Here is a 20162-nt window from a genome sequence, read left to right on the forward strand (position 1 = left end):
AATTCTTAAGAATAGGTCACTCTGTTCTCTCTCCCATTCTGAATTGCACATGGATGATTCCTCTCCCAGCCTGCAGAACTCTTAGTAGACCCATCTTCAGAGCAACAAACACACTGTCTCAAATACATTGCAACTTGTGAAGAACCTTCAGTAATCAGCACTTCATTGTGCCAAAATGGCAAATGTCAAATAGCAACAGTGTGGTCAGGGCCATGAAGCAACTTCAGAGAAAGCAAATTCCAAAGAGCAGAAACAGTGAAATTCTCAGCCTTCAGCCCACACCAGTAAGACTCTCCACAGTCCTACACTTCAAGACAACATTTGTCATTAAAACTAATGTGTGGGAAACTGGCAGCCCATAGGTTAAAAAGGTACAACGTAGTGCAGTCTTAAACAATGATAGCTGCGGAGCTAAATTGCAGCGTATATTTCTCTGTCATGCAGCAATAAAGCAGGGAGTGGAAGAAAAAAAAACTTTCTGCAGACTGATCAATTCCCTCATTAATGGGCCATTTACAGGTCAATTAACACCTACTCAGACTCTTAAATCAACATTAACCTAACTTTTCCATCAGAAATCAGAAGTCAAGAATAATATCTGGTAGGCTGTGGAAGAGTAGAGTTACCCAGGTTGCTTACCTGGCAAATGGTGGGGAGCAACCCTGCTTGAGAATTTGAATGTTTGACCAGTGGAAAATAACTTGTCAACAAAGGTCCTTAAGCAAAAGGGAGATTGCAACTTTCCTTATCCCAGGAAAAAGAAGAAGGAACAGGCAGTGATCTCCAGACTGGTGCTGGAGACTGGTTCACATCCCTTGTGGGAATTGCATGTCAGCTCATTCTTACAGCTTAGACGGCACTCGGTCTTGATAGCCAGGACCATGAACTGGCAAATCTGAAAACCAGGCAAGGGCAGCAACAGTCTGATGCGAGCAAACAAAAAGGTTACAGGACCAAGTCATCACCCTTTAGACTCTGATTAATATGGACAACAGAATATTTAACAGTGCCCCATAAACCAAAGGCAGAATTAAAGACATGTCTGAGAAATGTTAGGTGCACCTTAGTAACACCCTCCAGAAGTGGTGTAAGCAAGGTGCCACGCATGACGTGTACAAGATATGTCATCATCACCAGCTGATTGAACAGTTCCATTCACACATTTGCTCTAAAATGAATCAGCACCTCTGCCGTTCTCCATGCCCTGTGATAAGCCTGTAGGGTCCATTTCCAATGGATTCTCCCTAGAGATTTCTTCCGTTATGACAAACCTGAGAGAAGCACCAAACCAGATACTGGCATTTAAAAAAAAACTGAAGAGAGATCTAGCTCATAGACACCTTTTTAAAAGCTTCAATACTATTTGGCCAATAATATAATAAATTGGAAAGTAGATGGCATCTTGAAGTTCACGAGTTACTTGAAGTGTGAAACTGTGGATATACATCTTTGGAGCTGCCAGTAATGGTGGGCTAATGGCTTGGTCAGGGAATACAGAAAGGTATGGACACAATGATGCAATTGAGAACTGCGGTTGATTCAGTATCATTCCCCACTGGAGGAGCATAGTCAGGAGGTAAGGAAAAGTACATTTTAACTAATCACCAATCTTCAGTCAGTCAGACTGGATATAACCCTCAACCCCCGTCCATCTTCAAATCATTGGGCTACCTTGTGCAAATGGGCAGTTGTATAAATGTGGGTATTTACATACCAAGCTTCAAACTTGCATGCAGAAAAAGCAGAGTTGGTATATCAGCCATTATGGCTTCAAGTGGAAGTGATCAAAATGCCAGGTGAACTTTTCTATTTGAAGTGAAGTGAAGTGATCACCCAAGCCTCTGTATCTAATCCTCCCTTTCCCAATAAGTTAGCTGTACTTTGTTCTATTCCCATTTGGGCATTTTGTACTTATAGTTGGGAAAGAGAGAGAGAATAACAGTCCTTTCTGAAGCGTGAGCCAACTTCACACTACCCAAACTACATCTCAATAATTGGTTTAGGGAGGGAAAAGTGCGCCTTGCATTACCAGAGACTTCATTCACACATCCAAACCCATGTCCAAGTCACAATATGCAAAATCATCATTCTTGTCCTGGACCCCTATGCTGACTCCCAAAGCATACAGAATTTTCCAAACTGGATTTGCATCCAATTAACACCATTTACTTGAAACAATTCAAAAATGGGACCAGTGTTGACATTAAAAGGAACGGTCTCTTAATAAAAGTTACTACACTTTTTTTTTTCCAGACATGCTAAAAGGTACCAAAATCGTCACAAATCATATTTTATTACCCCACACTGGGTATAAAGAGGACTGTGTCTTTGGTTATCTTTTCCATGACTATTTTCTATCCTGATGATTTTTCCGAAGATGTCCTGCAAGCTGGATTCACAGTATTGGGTCCATCATGTCACAAAGAGTCACAAGGAAGAGCAGATGAGATTCCTTGCAACTCCCATTTTCTAAATCATAAAGCACAATTTCTTCCGAATGTCATAACTGTCTAGCTCTGCTCTATTTTTTTTCATAAAACCATTGCAGTTTCTTTTCCCAATGGGGCCTGTAGGACTTAATCTGTGTAGCTCAGCACTTCTATAATCAAGAACGTCTTTGCTTGTTCATACATCTGTGGCAGACACTGGAGGCCATCGCTATTACAAGTGTCTGCTTGTTACTCATATTACAAAATAGTGCAATGTTTCAAAAGTGTTCATAAATAACTCCAAACCCCCTTTTTTTAATATACAGAAATGTTTAGAGACACACTGAGATGGCACTCCAAAAATTGCCAATTCTCTCATCTAGGAACGAAACAAAAAAAGTCATTTTCGTATATGCCATTTCTATTACAAAAATACTCCTGCCTCCACATGCAGTTTTCTCATTTGACATATTGCAGGTTCTTCAAACATAAAATTTTGTGCAAATGTTTCTTTAAAGTTAAGTGAGATAATTAAAGACAGCATTTTACATACATTGCTTAAACTAAGGTCTCTTTTTAAAGTAACACAGAGATTTGGAACTTCCTTATCTAATGTAGCTCAGTAGAACTACCTGAAGCCTGATGCTTGATGTTCAATCAGATGTGACATAGCTAAGTATTAACTTTATACAACTGGAAGGGGGTGGGTGGGGGGGAGCAGGGGAGGAAGGAGGAGCAAGTGTGGCTGACAATGCTCTCCCACTCCCCGCTCACCTGGGCCCCCTGGTTTGAGTTGAAGTGCACAGAGTGAGTCTCAGAATGGATGTCCAGTCTTTTTGTCTTTGCTGTTCCGGACAACTGTACTCTCAAGGCCATGGTTCTGAGGATGCTGCAGTCTGTTGCCTCCCATCACAGAAAGGACTCCATGGTTCTGCTGGTGCTGGAAAAAGGTTGATCCAGGGTAGTGACCTATGACTTCATTATAAGTGGGCGGGGGTCCTTCCATTCGGCCATTATTGCTGTAGCTGGTAGCGCTGATGCCAGAGTTACTGCTGGGCGGACAGGGCCCACTGTTGTAAATGGATGTGTCTATCAGGTCGCTGTCAAAGATAGTCCTGTTCGGGGGTGCTCGGACCGACTCACGGTTCAGTTCCATCTGCTGCTCGGGGTCACGGAGCTGGAGGGTACACGGCCCCTGGTATGGAGGGGGTTCCTCACCGTCTGACAGAGAAATGGTGGGGGGCAGGTCAATCTCATGCTGCAGGTATGGATAAGTGGGCTGGAAACGACTAAACCGATCTCGCTGTAGGAAAGACGGGACCGTCAATCTGTCTGTCGACCTGGGTGTGTAGATCTGCTGCTGAAAGAACAGAAAGACACAGTCAGTCAGTCACCCCCACAACAGCTTCTTTTGGGTATAGCATTGGCAAGGTGAAAACGGTAGGCCACAAAAAAAGCATCCAAAATTAAAACTAGGACGTAAAAGTTTAAAGGCAATTGCAAATTTTCGTTATCTGGAGCAAAGGTGAAAACAACTGAACTTGCAATTCTACAACCATCCGTCATGACCCTGTGACAGCCCAACACACTTTAAAACACAAAGTAACGCTTCTTTGGGAGTGTACAGAATGGGGAAGATGCAACTGCTAACTTGTACACAGCAAGATTCCAAAACCAATATCATAAAGGTTAGAAGTGGGGATGTTCAGTACCATTTGCAACTCATCACATACTGAGCGCAGTCTGTGCTCAAATTCAGCAAGATTGGACAGTATCCAGGCTGGGGCTGACAAGTGGCATGTAACACTCATGCTGCACGAGTGTTGGGCAATGACCATCTCCTGTGAGAGACAGTCTAACGACTGCCTCTTTACAACAACAATAACCATTGTTCAATCCCCACATCAACATCTTGGAGGTCACCATCAACCAGAAACTGAACTAGACTAGTCATGTAAGTACTGTGGCTACAAGAGCGATCAGAGGCCAGAAATCAGAACTCACCTCCTGACTTCCCAAAGCCTGATGAGGTTATATCAGTGTTACGTTGATGTTGGTTGAGAAAAAAAGTATTGGCACTGGGTGAGCACTGGTGAGATTTCCCATGTTCTTCTTTGAATAATACAATGACATTTTTAAATGTTCTCTGGGCTGGGGGTGGTGGCGAGTTAGCTGCTGTGACAGTGCAGTCTATAGCACTCCTCTCATACTGCATTGGAATTTCAACACAAGAATACAAAAATCTATGTTCTGGAACGAGGCCTGAGCATTCTCCTGCCTCACAGGCAATGCTACTAACTTCGGGGACAGGGGAAACACGGGACTGAATGGGCAGCTGTCTCACTTCTACTCAAAGATCAGTGCTTGCTGATCTGCACTGGGGTGAAGGTTTTATACAGCTTCAGGCTTGAACTAAAATCACCAAGGGCACTTGCTCTGCAGGAAGTACTGGTCAAAGTGAAGCTACTGATGTTGCTGCATTCAGTCCCATCTCCAGTCTGCAGACCTTACCACCACCACCGCCCCCCCCATATGCCACCCAGCCACCGTGATCACAGCCTGTGCACATACAGAACAATATTGCTGAAGCCAGGTGTTAAAAGCCACAAGCACCAGATGAGCATTCCTGGATTAGCTGTAATTCCCTTATACCCGTTTCACCTACTCCAGGTACCAATTATAATTTTCTTGCCTCAGTACAGGGTGCTGTCAACACCAAACTTCATCCCTCACAATTTGAAGCTGAATACATGACTGCAATCAGTTTTGCATTTGTCGAGTCTGACGAGTCAGTGCAGCGTATTTGCTGAGACAGTCGAAAACAAAGTTCTCTATCTATATTTATGTCATTCACAGGTTCAGCCCAGGATGTGAAGGTGGGAGATAGTCTCCCCAGTGCTCTGGCCAATATTTAATCATTCAAATCAACATCATTTAAAATGGATTGTCTTGTGGTGCATGGGAGATCATAGACTGGAATGTACAATTAGGTGGAAGTGAGGATTAGACCATGCTGGCTTACCTCCGGCATTCTTCTTGCTGACACTGTGCTGTCTGAAGGCCACAGGCCTCCCTCCTACACAATGAAGCAGGGTGATCAACACCAACCTATAGCTTTGCAAAATAAATAATAAATACAAAATATAATCAGAAGCCAATCAGCACTGTCTTGAGTAGCAGCAGTCCTGTAATAACACACTAACCAATAATGATCAGCCCGCAATACTTGTAGTTCATTGTGACCAGCTGCTACCCACGTGCGTCAATGACCTGTCTCGGCCAGGCCTCCAGCCTTTGAGGTAGAGCCAAGGCCAGGAAAAATAGTACAATATCAGGTTTGGTGCTGTAGCATCATTCCAGCCCCCAGACTCACAGCGTTGTGCATGCATCATCTTTCAGGCAAATCGTTACTAAAAGCTTCATCCACAGGTCGAGTCTCACAACTATGGCTGACCAAATACCAAAAAGAGACAGCTGCAAATCATGGATTTGGGTGATTATTAGGGGAGTATGATAAACTAACAATAGCAGGCTAGTGAGTTATTAAATTAACATTAAATAATTATAGACTCAGACCAGACAGTGCTGGTTTTGAGACACTGCTTCTGTGCTAATGCGTGGGCACGAAAGAAGATTCCATTGCACACTATGAATTAATTCAACAGCATTCCTCCCAGGGCTTTTGCCAATAACGATCCTTCAAGTACCAGCCTTAAACAAAAAAAACCTGGTTTGTTTCACATTGTTGCTTATGGGACTATGCTGTGTGTAAACTGGCTGTTGTGTTTCCAACATTACAATAGTGACTACACTAGAGAAAACAAGTTGTGACGGTGAAGAGCCGAGAAACATTTGATTTATGATGAGAATGTTGACACCCGGGACTGCAACACTTCCCATTTCAGGCATTGAGACTGTTAGATGCAGAAGAGCAACACGTCAGACAAAGATCGTGTAACTCTGCATGAGTTTGACAATTTCTCTTTCTCCATATCAGCTACTCTGGGGCCAAATTTCATGTAAAATTGTATCTACACTAATTTCTCGTTTTTAATTCACTTGTGGGTTGTGGGTGTTACTGGCTAGCCAGCATTTGTTACCCTTCCTTCATTGCAAAGGTGGGGGTGAGCTGCTTTCCTGAACCACTGCAGTCCACATGCTGCAGGTAGACCCACCATACCCCAGGGAGGGAATTCCAGGATTTTGACCCAGTGACTATGAAGGAACAGCGATACATTTCCAAGTCAGGATGGCTTGGAGAGGAACTTCCAGGGGGTGGTGTTCCATTATATCTGCTTCCTTTGTCCTTCTCCATGGAAGTGATTGTGGGTTTGGAAGGTGCTGTCTGATGATCTCTGATGATTTTCTGTTCTCCAATTTCCTTTAACCACCTTTATAAGCTATTCTTAAATTGCAGCGTGGTCAATGCTTCATTTTAAAATGACAGTAGTATATTCCATAGCCTAATACTCTGGATCTTGCTTTGAATTGAGCCCTCTATCCATGCCCAAGACTAGATAACACATTTTACACTGAATCAGGAGCTACACTTGAGTCCCAAGTCCCCTAGAAAGTGAGCAGTGTCTAATCCAAATTGGAAAAGAAGAGAACACCAGGGGAGCTGGGGGTAGGTGGGAAAGAGGAGAAACAGAAGGGACTGAAGGAGGACAAAAGAAAGAAAATGAATAAGAGTGCGAATGAGAGCGTGTTAATGAGTGAGTCACACAATGTACTAAGACAAGACTCGAATGTTTTGTTCATTGTATTATCCAGATAGGAAGGCATGTTCTTGAACTGTTGAATAGATCTAAATAGTAGGTTTTCTACTCCCCATGCTGACAATAAAATGAATCCTAAATGAGACAGGATACGATGTTGAGCACAAGAGCTCAGTGTGGCAAGAAGAGTGAACCTGGGTGCAAACACTGCATTTTTCAGGTCTTTTACTTTAAGAAAAGCAAAAGTAACTATGTCTTTGCACAGAGTCAGCAGAATAAACTCTCACTTTAGGCTTCCTGCATCAACCACTACCTATTCAGTGAGAAATCCTCCTTCCCCAACAGTTTACATTGGTTACTGTTGAGCGTCTGTAAACTTAGGGATGTAGTACTTAGAACCCAAAGACTTTACAGCAGGCCCACTAAAACACATGCCCTACAGAACTTCAGTTACGCCAGCAAATTAAAACTAAAACCACAAACGTAACTGGCTGCAACATTCATACAAATGCCTGGCAAAATAACAGTAATGTCTTATTTACCAATCTCATCTCAACCCCCACTCCCCTAAAACACCTCCCAATGTAAGAAGGTATGAGGAGTTAACTCTGACTCTGATTTGCTAACGAAACAAAACACATCAAAAGGGTTGATGCAGTGACCTTGCTCTCTTGCAGCTTTGTGGCAGGATGTGTTATATATTTGTTCAAGGGATGTGCTTGTCACTGGTCAGGCATTCTTTACCCAACCTGAATTGCCCAGAGGGCTGTTCCATGTTGGTGTGGGTCTGGAGTCACAGATAGGCCAGAACAGCAGAACAGGCAAGAACAGACTCCCTTCCAGAAGTCTAATGAACCAGATGGCTTATTTTGGACGTGGTAACCATTAGCCTAAATTTTTTACTCAATGAAAATCTAGACTTTTAAACAAAAAAGTTCGGACATTAGTGGGTGGCCACGTAGCCACTTCTGATTGTTGCAAAAACCCACCTGGTTCATTAATGTCCTTTAGGGAAAGAAATTTGCAGTCCTTACCCAGTCTGGCCTACAGACCCACAGCAACTTCTAACTGCCCTCTGGGCAATTAAGGATAGGCAATAAATGCTGACCTAGCCCTCGCCCTGTGAACAAATCAGAAAAAAAAATGCAGCAGGAGGTTTCTTAAAATAAAGCTGACACATTCCTCATCTATAAAAAAAGGTTTTTCTGGCAGTACAATGAGACCAAGAATATTACATCCCCCCCCCCGACCTCACCCTTCCCATCATATAATTCACACATTTGTGAGAATGTGGGAAATTCAAAAACTAATCACGATACATGTTCAACCAAGCAAAGATTGTTAAGAGGATGCTGGTCAGCAAGTCATTGTGAAAGGAAGAATCTGAATATGCTGACCAATTCCTACCCATATAAAGGAAGCCTGAATATTCTTTTACACCATTCATGTTCGTCATAGACCCTCAGTGAGCACAATCATTTCTGAAAAAGCAGATGTGGAGTGCTCAGAGACCAGATTATGCATAACTAGAGTATCATAGTAAGCAATGGCTGATTGTTTCCTGTGTCTCCAGTAGATGGCACCATTGCGCCAAGGTTGGAGCAATGGAGAGCTTACGGGAGGCAGAGACGCAGTCTGGAGACGATTGGCCTACAGAGAGTGGTGATGTGCAGATGGAACTGTGAACAGGCTGTTCAGCGTTTAACTGAAGTTCTGCTCCTTTTCTCAGTGTCTGTGTCTCGGAGTACTAAGCGAAAAGGTCATCCAGTCACTGAAAAATGTTACATCAACTCCAATTTCCAAGCATATATCCCCACCCAGCCTCCTAACTCAATGACACAATAATTGGGTCATATTGTGGAAGGCTGTCAGTGAACCTGCCTTAATTGACCGAAAAGCAGCCGACGTGACAGAATAATTTCACTTTGCACTGAGGGAATCATTCTCGAGACATTATGGGTGGCTGTAACTGTAATGATACTTCAGAAACAACCATGTCACCCGTGCCAAAAGTGCAACTCTCAGGGCACTCGTGGTGCAGTGGCAGTGTCCCTATCTCTGGATCAAGTCCCACCTGCTCCAGAGGTGTGTAATAAAACGTTTGAACGGGTGGATGAGAAAGATTCCTTCAAGTCCCAACCGGGCTCTTGAGGTGCAGTGGTAATGTCCCTGGTCCTGAAAGCCCAGGTTCAGACCCTGCACCATGGATGTGTCACAACCCATTTGCACAAGCTGATTGAAAGTGCTCTCTACATTCACATGGTAAGCACGGGTGCACACCAAATCTTCACTGTAAAATAGTTACCATACTGGGACAGCTTCTCACACAGATCTATCACACGTCTGGCTCTAACATAAAAACCTGTGATGCTTTAGCAACAAGTTTGCTGAAGTTCAAATATTCCATTCAGCTGAGGCTTCGTTGCTAGGGAGCAGTTTGTGTTGAAACCCAACAATCGCAATTTCTCAGAATGGCTATTTCTCAAACACTGAATCACCTGTGCCTGCAACATCCCAGCACATTTCTCTTTGAAGGCAATGACATGGAAAGCAGGTCTGAAAACTGACTGTCCAGTATTAGTGTGTTAAAACTTTCAGGACGTATACAAATTCCTGAATATCTCAGAATCCCTAAGGTGTGGAAGCAGGCTGTGCAGCCCATCACTTCCACACTAATCCCCCAAAGAGCCTCGCACCCAGCCCCAGCCCTATTCTATTTCCATAACCCTGCATTTCCCATGGCTAACCCAACCAGCCTGCACATCCCTGGACACTTAGCTTGGCCAATGCAACCAACCTGCGCTTCTTTGGACTGTGGGAGGAAACTGGAGCATCCGGAGGAAACCTGCACAGACATGGGGAAAACTCCACACAGACAGTTACCCGAGGGTGGGATCGAACCCACGAACCTGGCGTTATGAGGCAGCAGTGTTAACCACTGAGCCACCGTGCCGCACGTGCCAGAAAGCACCAGGATTCACAGTGACAAAGAACAGATAATGGAGACCAACTAACTGAAATTAGCTTCAAACCAACCAGGAAGAGCCCAGCTTATTAGAGCGACTCCAGGGAGATGCTTCATGGTCCCTAAAGGAACGGTCATGGCTCAGGATTCCTTGGCCAGCTTGTCCGAGCAGATTTCAAGCTGCAAGATGCATTTGCTCTTCAACATAAACCGGTCAGAAGTCAGTTATCATTCTAGTCCACATGGAAGTGCGGATGTGGAAAAAAGAAGCAGATTCATATTAACCCGAAGGTGAGGTGGGAACTTACTTTTCTCAGGGACTCAAACAAGGTTGAGTGCCATTTAACCACATCTGGTTATCCAAAGACTGGGATTAGAAATTAAAAAATCAAAGACCTTTGTAATTTAAGTTGGAGGCTGAGAGAACAGCAGGGCAAAGTGTCACAAGTTCATCCAAAAACTGTAAAAGGGAGAACAGTATCCCCACCAGGACCAGGGCAGGAAACAGAATGACCGCATGACTGCACTCTGTCGCATGAAGCGGGGCCGTACGTGCATGTGTGCTCCAGATTTGTGCAACTCCATATCAACTGATGTAACACTGAATACACATCAGGAGTCCTCGCATCACAGCGCAAATTCTCACTTTTTAGCCACACTGTGGGTAAAAGCCTCCTGGAATGAAGCATTGCCTGGTCTCTAGCAAGCTCTGTCTGAATGCATGGATTAAAAGGAAAACACAACTATGTTTGTGGCTATAGTCCTGAAGATCACTGGGTACACAATGGAAATTCAATGTGACAGCAGGAAACTTAACAGTGTACAGGGCACTGCCATCTCCCATTGCCAAGTACTTGACCTGTGATCAATCTGATTTAGTTAACGAGGACATCACTTCCATTATAGATTTCAGAGTGTACTGTCATACTTCAGAAAGCTGTCTACTGCTGAGGTGCAGAACTGGGTGGAAACTTGGCTGTGTTTGTTCTTGTTCCAAGGATAAGGAGACGGAGGTGACAATCTGGTGTTTCTTGAGAGACAGTGGAGTGTGCATTACCCCCACTGAGCTGTCTCCTCCTGCTGGTCATTTTTCCAACGTGACAAGCCAGGTGCAGCTGAGGCACTGACTCACCTGCTTTCACTCCGTGATGCAGTGAGAGATACTTGTCACTCAAACACCAGAAAGTCCTGCCTGAGGGCCCAGATACCAAGGAGCCAACATCCATCTGCTTTGCCCACCTCAGCGCTGATTAATGGGACTGTCACATTGACCAACTCCTACTGTGTAAACAGAACGGGATCCACTGTTCAAATGATGAGGTCATTTTTACCCCTCAGGTTATCGAGAGGAGGCTGTTTTTAACCGCAGGGACTCGAGTATTTAGGTCACTTTTCAATTTCACTGTGCACAGCAGCAGGATAAATTTGTGCCCACCCATCCGTGAATGTTCTACACACCTTCCTGTTCCAGACTCTCTGCTAAATCTTAAAGCTCGTGTAAAACACACCCAGGAGGGGGAAGCAGACAAGAAAGTGGTGATAGCCTGATTGTACTGTACACCAGTACAGAGAGGCGATGGCCTAGCGGTACTATTGCTGGACTGTTAATCCAGAGACCCAGGTAATGTTCTGGGGACCCAAGTTCAAATACACCATGGCAGATGGTGGAATTTGAATAAAATATCTGGCGTTAAGAATCTAATGACGACCATGAATCCAATATCAATTGCTGGAAAAACCCATCTGGTTCATTAATGTCCTTAGGGAAGCAAACTTGCCATTCTTACCTGGTCTGGCCTCCATGTGACTCCAGACCCACAGCAATGTGGTTGAGTCTTTAAAAACCCTCAGGGTGGGCAATAAATGCTGCCTAGCCAGCGACGCCCTCATCCCATGAATGAATTTTAATGAAAAAGACCCGTCAGCAGCATCTGGTCCAGGCTGGAAAGGGAATGGGATGTGTGAAGAGGAGGACTGAGTGATAGAGTTTAGGCAGTGTGAAGGTGAGCAAACATTAGCCTAGTCAGTGTTGAAGAGATATCAAACTACACAGAGGACCACAATTCAGATCTTATCCAGGTCTAGGTCAGTCTCCTTGGCACCACTACACAGACTCCTACTTACACCCGCACAATTTTCAGAGACCAAGAGCAACATAATGGGCCAATTTTAAACCTCACTCACAGGGATGAGGAGCCAAGTGCAGTGCAGTCAGGGTGCAAACAGCTCTGTCTGGAGGTGGGAGACTAAACAGAGGGAATGCTGCTCTCTCAGAAACAATGCCTAATCGGTGGAGACAATGACTGGATGGGGAAGATCCCTAGGCGCTTCTGAAAAAGGGGTACGGGGAAGGTTCTCGCTCAGTGCCCTGGGCCAGACGTGTTCTGCCACCATGGTCAGCAAATGGGCATTTGTGGGGCTTTCCTGTGCCATCTCCGGCTGCCGGCATTTCCGACATTGTTGAGGGACTCAACTTGTAACAAAGCACCTGGAGATGGAGGGTGTGAGTGATGCCACATAAATGTGATTTACTCCTTTCATTTCCTGCCAATGCACAGATCATCCCATGCGTTGAGGCAAATCCTCCAACTAGCCACGATGGGTTTTAAGCTCAGGACTGTGCCTCTCAGGACCAGCGCACTAACCAGCAATCTACTGGACCCAAATGATGATTTTCAAAAAATAAAAAAGCGTAGTCTGCTTCTTACCGACTGTAATGTATCTTCTTGCCTCCTGATGTGGCTCTGCCTGTTTAATAAAGACCGTGTGGAGAGCTTGTAGTGGTTAAGCAGGCAGGTTATCACCACGACCATTACAATCATCACCACCACTATCACAATGATCTGGACAAATTCCAACTCGGCTGCAACAGAACAACAGAAACAAAACAGGCAACATGAGAGACTGCAGACAGATATGATCAAAGAGGACAGCAAACCCACACCAAGGAAACCCACCATACAGTCACACAGCACAGGAACAGACCGTTCAGTCCAACCAGCCCATGCCGACCATAGCTACAAACTAAACTTGTCCTACCTGCCTGTGCTCAGCCTCGATCCCTCCACACCTCTCTTATTCATGAACTTATCCAAAGTGTCTTGTAAATGTTGTAACTTTACCTGCATCCACCACTTCCTCTGGAAGTTCTTTCCACAGACAAACCACTCCGTGTTTGAAAAAGCACAAATTGCCCCCCATGGTTTAAACAGCTGTAACAAGTAAACCGAGAAATAAGCCCGAATGTCAGGGGCGGCAGCAGGATCCACGTTACTCTCAGGCCATCATTCAGGGAAAGCCAACCGTTAGATGGAGATGGATTGACGCGGATTGGAAAATTAAACGGCTCAGTTACAAAGTGTTCAGCGACTCCCGGGCTGCCTGTCACAGCAGCGCCTGAGCTGATGGAAAGTGATCACGGGACCTCCGAGGTGGGCTGAGAGCTCTCGGCTACCCGAGTGAAGTAGCTATTACCATGCCTCTTGTCATCCAGAAAATGGCCATTGGAGAGAGATCGGGCAGCAGGTACCCTCTGTAGCTTCTTGTCTGCCTGCACTGGACAGAAGGGAAACCGCTGAGGGGCTGCAGCGAGATCTTTTCCAAATAAAAAAATGCTGGACTAGGTGGGCAGTGTACGTGCAACCTGGGGTTTTCAGATTGGTCCCTTTAAAACTGATAGATATTTTCCATTTTCAAAGCAGCAGTTCCCCCAATACTAACCACAAAACATTTCAATTTTACATTTGGAATGGTGGCGGGGTGGGGGGGCACAGGAGCATGACAGCTCGCGTTTATGGCATTGCTGTCAACTGAGCTAAACATTACAAGGTTCTTCCAGAGCAATCAGACATCAAAACTGTAGAAACATGGAAGCAGGCCATTCGGCCTTTCGAGCTTGCTCCACTAATCACTACGATCATCCAACTCAGTCCCATTTCTACTTTGTCCCCGTACATTTGATGGCTTTAGTCCTAAAGAACTATATCTATCTTCTTCTTGAAAACAGTGTGTTTTGGCATCAGCCACATTCTGTGGCAGAGAGCTCCCCAGGTTCACTGCTCTGGGTGAAGACATTTCTTCTCATCTCAGTCCTAAATGGCTTGCTTACTTACTTCATATCCTTAGACTGTTCAACTCTGGCTCTGGACTCCCCACTCAAAGGAACATCCTACTTGCATTTACCCAGTCGAATCCTGTTAGAATTTCATAGGTTCCCATGAGATTCCATCCCCGGCCCACCCAATTCTTCTAAATTCCAGTGACCTAACTGACTTAGTCTCTCTCCGTACGCAAGTCCTGCCATCCCAGGAATTAGCCCAGTAAACCTTCACAGCATTCCCTTTGTCACCAGAACATCCTTCCTCAGATAAAGGAGACCAAAATTGCACACAATACTCCAGGTGTGGTCTCACCAAGGCCCTGTACGACTGCAGCAAGACATCCCTGCTCCTGTACTCAAATCCTCTCGCTATGGAGGCAAAATACGATTGACCTTCCTCACCACCTGCTGTAACTCCACACTTACTTTCAGCGACTGGTCTCATTGTCCTTTCCCAATCTATTGTCATTTAGATATTAATCTGCCTTCCTGTAAACTGATGTGATATTAGCTCAGGCAGCCAAGAGCTTGGTCAAAGAGGTTATATTTTGAGGAAACCTTCCAGGCCAAGGGCAGGACTTGGGGACGGGGACACCTGGCTTTGTTAGGTTCGTTAATGTCTCAGCTTGATGACGATGATTTATTGTCACTTGTACTCTACGAATAGAGCAATGCAGTAAAATACACAGCGAAAAACTGCAAGTGCCACCTCAATCCAGCACCATTCAAATACTTCAAGAATGAAAAGGATAAAGCTGAAACAAAGTACACTGCCTCCACCATCAGCCCTGAGCTTGCTAATCACACCCATACCGGACCCACCAATGCTGGAGTCCCAACTCTACAGGTGCCATTTTAGTTGCTGGGCTCACCTTGCCCACAGGCCGCCAACCCCAGGTCCCCTGCTTGGGGCTTGCATAGCTTGTTTCATTGCTGCCAAAGCTGCATCATTAGAAGCCAAACCATGGTCAGCCAGAACACCACAACTGCAGGGATCTCCGAAGGCAGTATTACAGCTTTCTCCCAGTCCTGCAAACAAACCTCTACAAAAGCTGCACTCCAGCAGTGCTGCATTACCAGCTACACTGTGCCCTGCTTACAGCCAAATGCTGTTCCCAGCCGTAACTATAGCCTGTGTACAGTTAACGGATCAAGGGAAGTATTTTAAATGGGGTTGGGGGAGAAAAAAAAACTTTTTCTTTGAACAGTGGGAAGGAATTGATCATAAACACGTGCCTTAAGATGTGAATATGCATTGCACAATGCAGGATTCTAGAGAGAAACGTTCACATCTGTCCATTGTAGTGGAAATCTAGAACACTGCTCACCAAATGTTTCAGAATGAAGGTCATTTGTAAAGTTACAAGTTAAGGCAGCTAAATGGAATGGAGATACAGATTACCAGTCCTAACAGAGTCACAGAACAGACCTCGGAAGGAGCTCTCTCTCTCTCTCTCTCTCTCGCCCCCTTATTAATGCTTCTGTATCTCTCAAGGGTTTCAGTGCTGAGACTCCCTCTTTTATTTGATTGTCCATCCAAATGGCTGCACATCCTGACTTTGAGGAGGACTTTTACAAGATACAGCTAATTGCATCACAAACTAGAAGTTGTGTCGGTGATATTTCCGGAGGCTATGAGACAGAATATAACGTGACGGGGCAAAAAAAGTTTCAGTAAGCACAGCCTTGGAAGTTGCCAGGATTGATCTCAAGCACAAAGATGAGGAATTATTTACAAGGAGCCCCATCCACGGTTTGAAAATTACCCTCAAGAGTTCACCAGGTAACAGGGACAGCCTGCTGGAAAACAAGTGACACTGGGATTGTAGCGGAATATTTCCTCAGCAATTTTTATCCCTTTTCCCTTGGTATCCTTATTTGCATCCCATTAAGCCCTGGGCACTTAACAACCAATCTTCCTCGATAAAACATTTGGTATATCCAATATTTCTGCTGCATCTATGTTGGTCCCAGCCCTGCATTCAGCTTTCAATACATTTTTAACCCTTGAACAGCTGATCCTCCTGTCAGCTACCCTTTTGGTCATTTCCATGTCTATTAAAAATATTTCTTAAACCCCATACGTGCTACCTAGCTGTCTAATACTGCCACTGTCTCTCTAATTTGTTTTTGTGTGTCTGAACGTTCAGGGTTTACATTCACTCACATTCTGCTTCATCTCACTTGCTACTGTCATTCAAAGAGCTCTGACTTGGTTCACCCTGCCTTTTCCTATTTGTGGGAATATACCACAACTATAATCTGAACTTTCTACACAGTTTAAAATTACAATTTTGCTTGTTATTCTTTCATTCCAATTTAAATTGGGAAGGCACAATTCTCGCTTCAATGGTAAAAGGCAGGAAAATGGAATTTAGGATCATCAGATCAGCTAAGATCTCATTGGAAGGCAGAACAGACTCGATGGGCTGAAAAGCCTACTTCATTCTCACATCTTACAGTCCAATTAAAATTGGCCCTCATCCAATTCAGTATTGTTTTTACTCTGAACTGCTCCTTGTCCTTTCCCATTGCATGATAAAGCTTAGGCTTGCTATGACTGCTATTCCCTAAATGTTTACATAAAGAAAACTAAATTGGTTTGGGCCGTTGCAACAGTCCTGGAGAAACTTAATATTGAAATGCTTGCCAACACAAAACAACAACTTGTATTCAATTACTCATTAAAATGCTGACAATAAACACAGGCCATCCTCTTCCCTACTGTGTAAAGTTCATGAAATATTTAAATTGTGGCTGTACTGAATGAGCTGGGCACAGGGACCAAGTAAAATGCAAGTCCTAGCGACAGCTGGCACACTATAGTCTCTTCACTACATTACTGACATGGCCTCAACTGTAGTACTCAAGAGGTTCACTATTTTAACACAGTCCTGACCAGGATCCTGTTATGGACCAGACCAGACCAGACCCCAAAATGTTTGAAGGTAGCCTAGACTCTAACTTCTTCCTTTAAAAGGTGTTCCAGATGCAATGTGACTGGTTAAATTACTCTCCATTAAGTAAAACACAATTCATTCAAATACGGCGGTAAAAATGCAACAAAAGAAAGAAGGAAGAACTTGGAATAACTTGACTCTATTGGCAAACTTAACAGAATAATAGATACAGTAACTATGGCTAATTAACTGTTCAATAAAGTAACATCCCATATATACAAAATAAATTGTTCTTCAATCCACGATGAAAGACAAATCGAGTGTGCGTGGGAGCGCGAGAGCGAGAGCAGATTCATTGCTTTCCAAGCCTGTTAAGACCATAGCCGAAAGCTCAACTAAAACTCCTAGATCTGAGAGCTGACCACACCTCAGGTTGCTGCTATTGTTTCAAATTTTAAAGAAAACCTCAAGGTCTTACAAGCTATTTATCTTCTCATAGACTGCTTGGTACCTATCGTGCTGTCTCTCAAAACAAAAAGGACAAAATAACTTCTTAAAGCCACAGCACTGTCTCAGTCTCACCTGCTCCTTCTGCAAGCTTGAGCTTATTCAAAGGTTTTGTCCTGACCAACTCAGAATCACTTTCACACATTGGCCCTAGACCCTCCTACTTCCATTGGTTTTTGTTTGGGCACTGCATCAGAATTTAACATTCATCCTACCATGGTGGGATTTGATCCCACATTCCCAAAACTTTACCTGGGTCTCTGGATTAACAGTCCAATACCCCAAGGCCATTGTCTCCCTTGGTAATCTATAGCTTGTGCTTACTCAGAGGCAAGTGGTGAAATTATTGAAACAACTTTTAGCATCTCAAATTCACCATCAGATACAGCTTCTGAATGTCCTGCTTAGCCTCCAAATTGGGTGGGCTGTACCAGTACATCATCACGATTCCTAGATTCAGCACAATTATCTCAGCTAAACTTAGAGACACTCAAACAATGAGCCATGAGGTACAGTTCCACACCATGTTCGTCTTGAGCTGTATGCCAGAAAGCGTACACATGACAGAACTATAACCTCAAGCTACCTGCCTTTCAGTCAGACTGCTGATGTGTCCTTCACTAAGGTTTACAGGGATACTGGGCAAATGGGACTAGTTTAGTTTGGGAAATCACATTGGCATGGATGAGTTGGACTGAACAGCCTGTTTGTCCTGTATGACTATAACTACAATAACTCACTTGGCTTGGAGATTCCTGGCTCAGGGATGGTGTTAACACTATTTTCCCTTGTCAATGTTACATTCTAACCTCCAAGTGTTTAAGGTTGTAAACTGCTGTCATTGGAGCAGAGAATGAGGAGGGCTGATCTGATGAAAGCCTTTAAAATTTCCGAACAAAAGAAAAGGTCTGTTTGGGATGCTGTAGGAGAGATATGTTACCCCTTCCTGGTTAAGGATCAGATGTAACAGGGATCATCACTAATAGATCCAATTAGAAATTCAGGAGATTAATTCAGAGGCTGGTAGGAAACTGGAAGTCACTGCCACATGGAGTCAAAGACCATGGATGTGCTCAATGGCCAGTTGAAAGGATTGGGTCAGAAGGTGATGATGTGGAGGTTTGTTAGAATCATAGAATCCCTATAGTGCAGATAGAGGCCATTCAATTAATCATGTCTGTAGAATCCCTTTGCAGAGCATCCCACTCTTCCTGCATTCACCGTGGTTAATCCTCCTAATCTGCACAACCCTGGACACTGCAGAGCAACTCAGCACGGCCAATCCACCGAACCTGCCCACCTTTGTGTTGAGTGCAGACCTCGCTGGGCTGAATTCCTAATTTTAGGTAAAAAGGTTAGGTGGACAGTGAGCAACATCATCCAAACCTTTAACTTCAACAGCTGCCCAACCACAGTGACCTCCTCAGCTAGGGTAAAGGAGCAAGGGCACGTCATCACTTACCTCAGTCTGTGCATGCGTATGGGTAGGGGAGTTGTTTACCATGTGCAATGTTCAGACAGAGTTAAAGCCAGTTTAATCCCTCCATCTCTCACTCACCTCAAACGGAAATATGAATATTTTAATCAACAACTTTAAAATGAATAGGTAACTGCGACTGACCAGAAGATCCCAGGGTGGAATTCTGCAGTGTGTAGCCAAACACAGAATGACATAGGGTCTAGGCCTGAAACATCAGCCTCCCTGCTCCTAAGATGCTGCTTGGCCTGCTGTGTTCAGCCTGCTCTACACCTTGTTATCTATGAGAGAGTAATTTGGCATATGCAGCCTTGTTGTTTCACACAATCTCCCCTCATGAGAGCTCCACTCAGACAGCTTACTTTGCACTGTCAAGCAACTGTTTAATCTCATTCCACCTATCATCATGACATCCATCCCATCCATTTAGTACCAAAAGGGGGAAAAGTCAGGGTAAAATACTCCACCCCGCCAACCCCAAAACACGGTCTGACCTCAACTGTTATTCACTTCACCTCAGAACGGTTCAGCAGTGAGAAGGAGAAAGGGGAATGATGGAGGGGGGAGGGGTGGTTAAGGAGTGTGGGCGAGATTACAGACGATGAACTGGAGGGCCAGAATTGTAAGCATCATTAAAGGTTTTGAAGAGCATAGGAAGACGAACCGATCACCAATCTGTATTGGAATAAACAACCACAGGTGAAAAATAACACTCGGTGAGTATAATGACATCCTGTTAGCAGATCTCCCACACCCCACGAAAACTTTCAACGTTATATTTTACTCTGTGTCCCGAGAGGGCTGGAGACTGCTACTGGATCAGCATCAAGCCCAGAACCCCACAACCTTTCAAATCGAAGATAAAAACAGGTGCAAATAATAAGGTGCTTCAGCTCCTCGATGCTGACATTTGCCCAAATTGACTAAGTCTCTTTCATTTTCTCTCTTGTGCCTGTTTCCCAGCCTGTCTGTCCTCAGCAAGGACCACTAAGGCAGCATAGGGGAGCAATGTCTAACTTGTGTAGGATTCCTGCAGGCAGTTAAAGGGACATTTAAAGCCCCTTTGT

The 20162-nt window shown here is 44.4% G+C and overlaps 1 protein-coding gene across 4 annotated transcripts in view; it reads right to left on the reverse strand.

The window, feature by feature from the left end:
* Window positions 1-2716: 2716 nt before the first annotated feature.
* The window catches only part of LOC125461495 (protein TMEPAI-like), an 82111-nt gene continuing 64665 nt past the window's right edge, over window positions 2717-20162 (reverse strand). For 2 of the 4 annotated variants that reach the window (XM_048550338.1, XM_048550340.1), the window contains exons 2-3: window positions 12821-12975; window positions 2717-3789 (exon numbers count right to left, since the gene is read on the reverse strand). In XM_048550338.1, coding sequence (XP_048406295.1) covers window positions 3244-3789; window positions 12821-12975 — 701 coding nt within the window. In that variant the 3' untranslated portion in view covers window positions 2717-3243. Of the gene's footprint in view, window positions 3790-5451; window positions 5506-12820; window positions 12976-20162 lie in introns of all 4 variants that reach the window. The other 2 variants (XM_048550341.2, XM_048550339.2) reach the window with 2 other exon arrangements.

This window comes from Stegostoma tigrinum, chromosome 19, assembly GCF_030684315.1.
Source record: "Stegostoma tigrinum isolate sSteTig4 chromosome 19, sSteTig4.hap1, whole genome shotgun sequence".
In the NCBI taxonomy this organism is placed as follows: domain Eukaryota; kingdom Metazoa; phylum Chordata; class Chondrichthyes; order Orectolobiformes; family Stegostomatidae; genus Stegostoma; species Stegostoma tigrinum.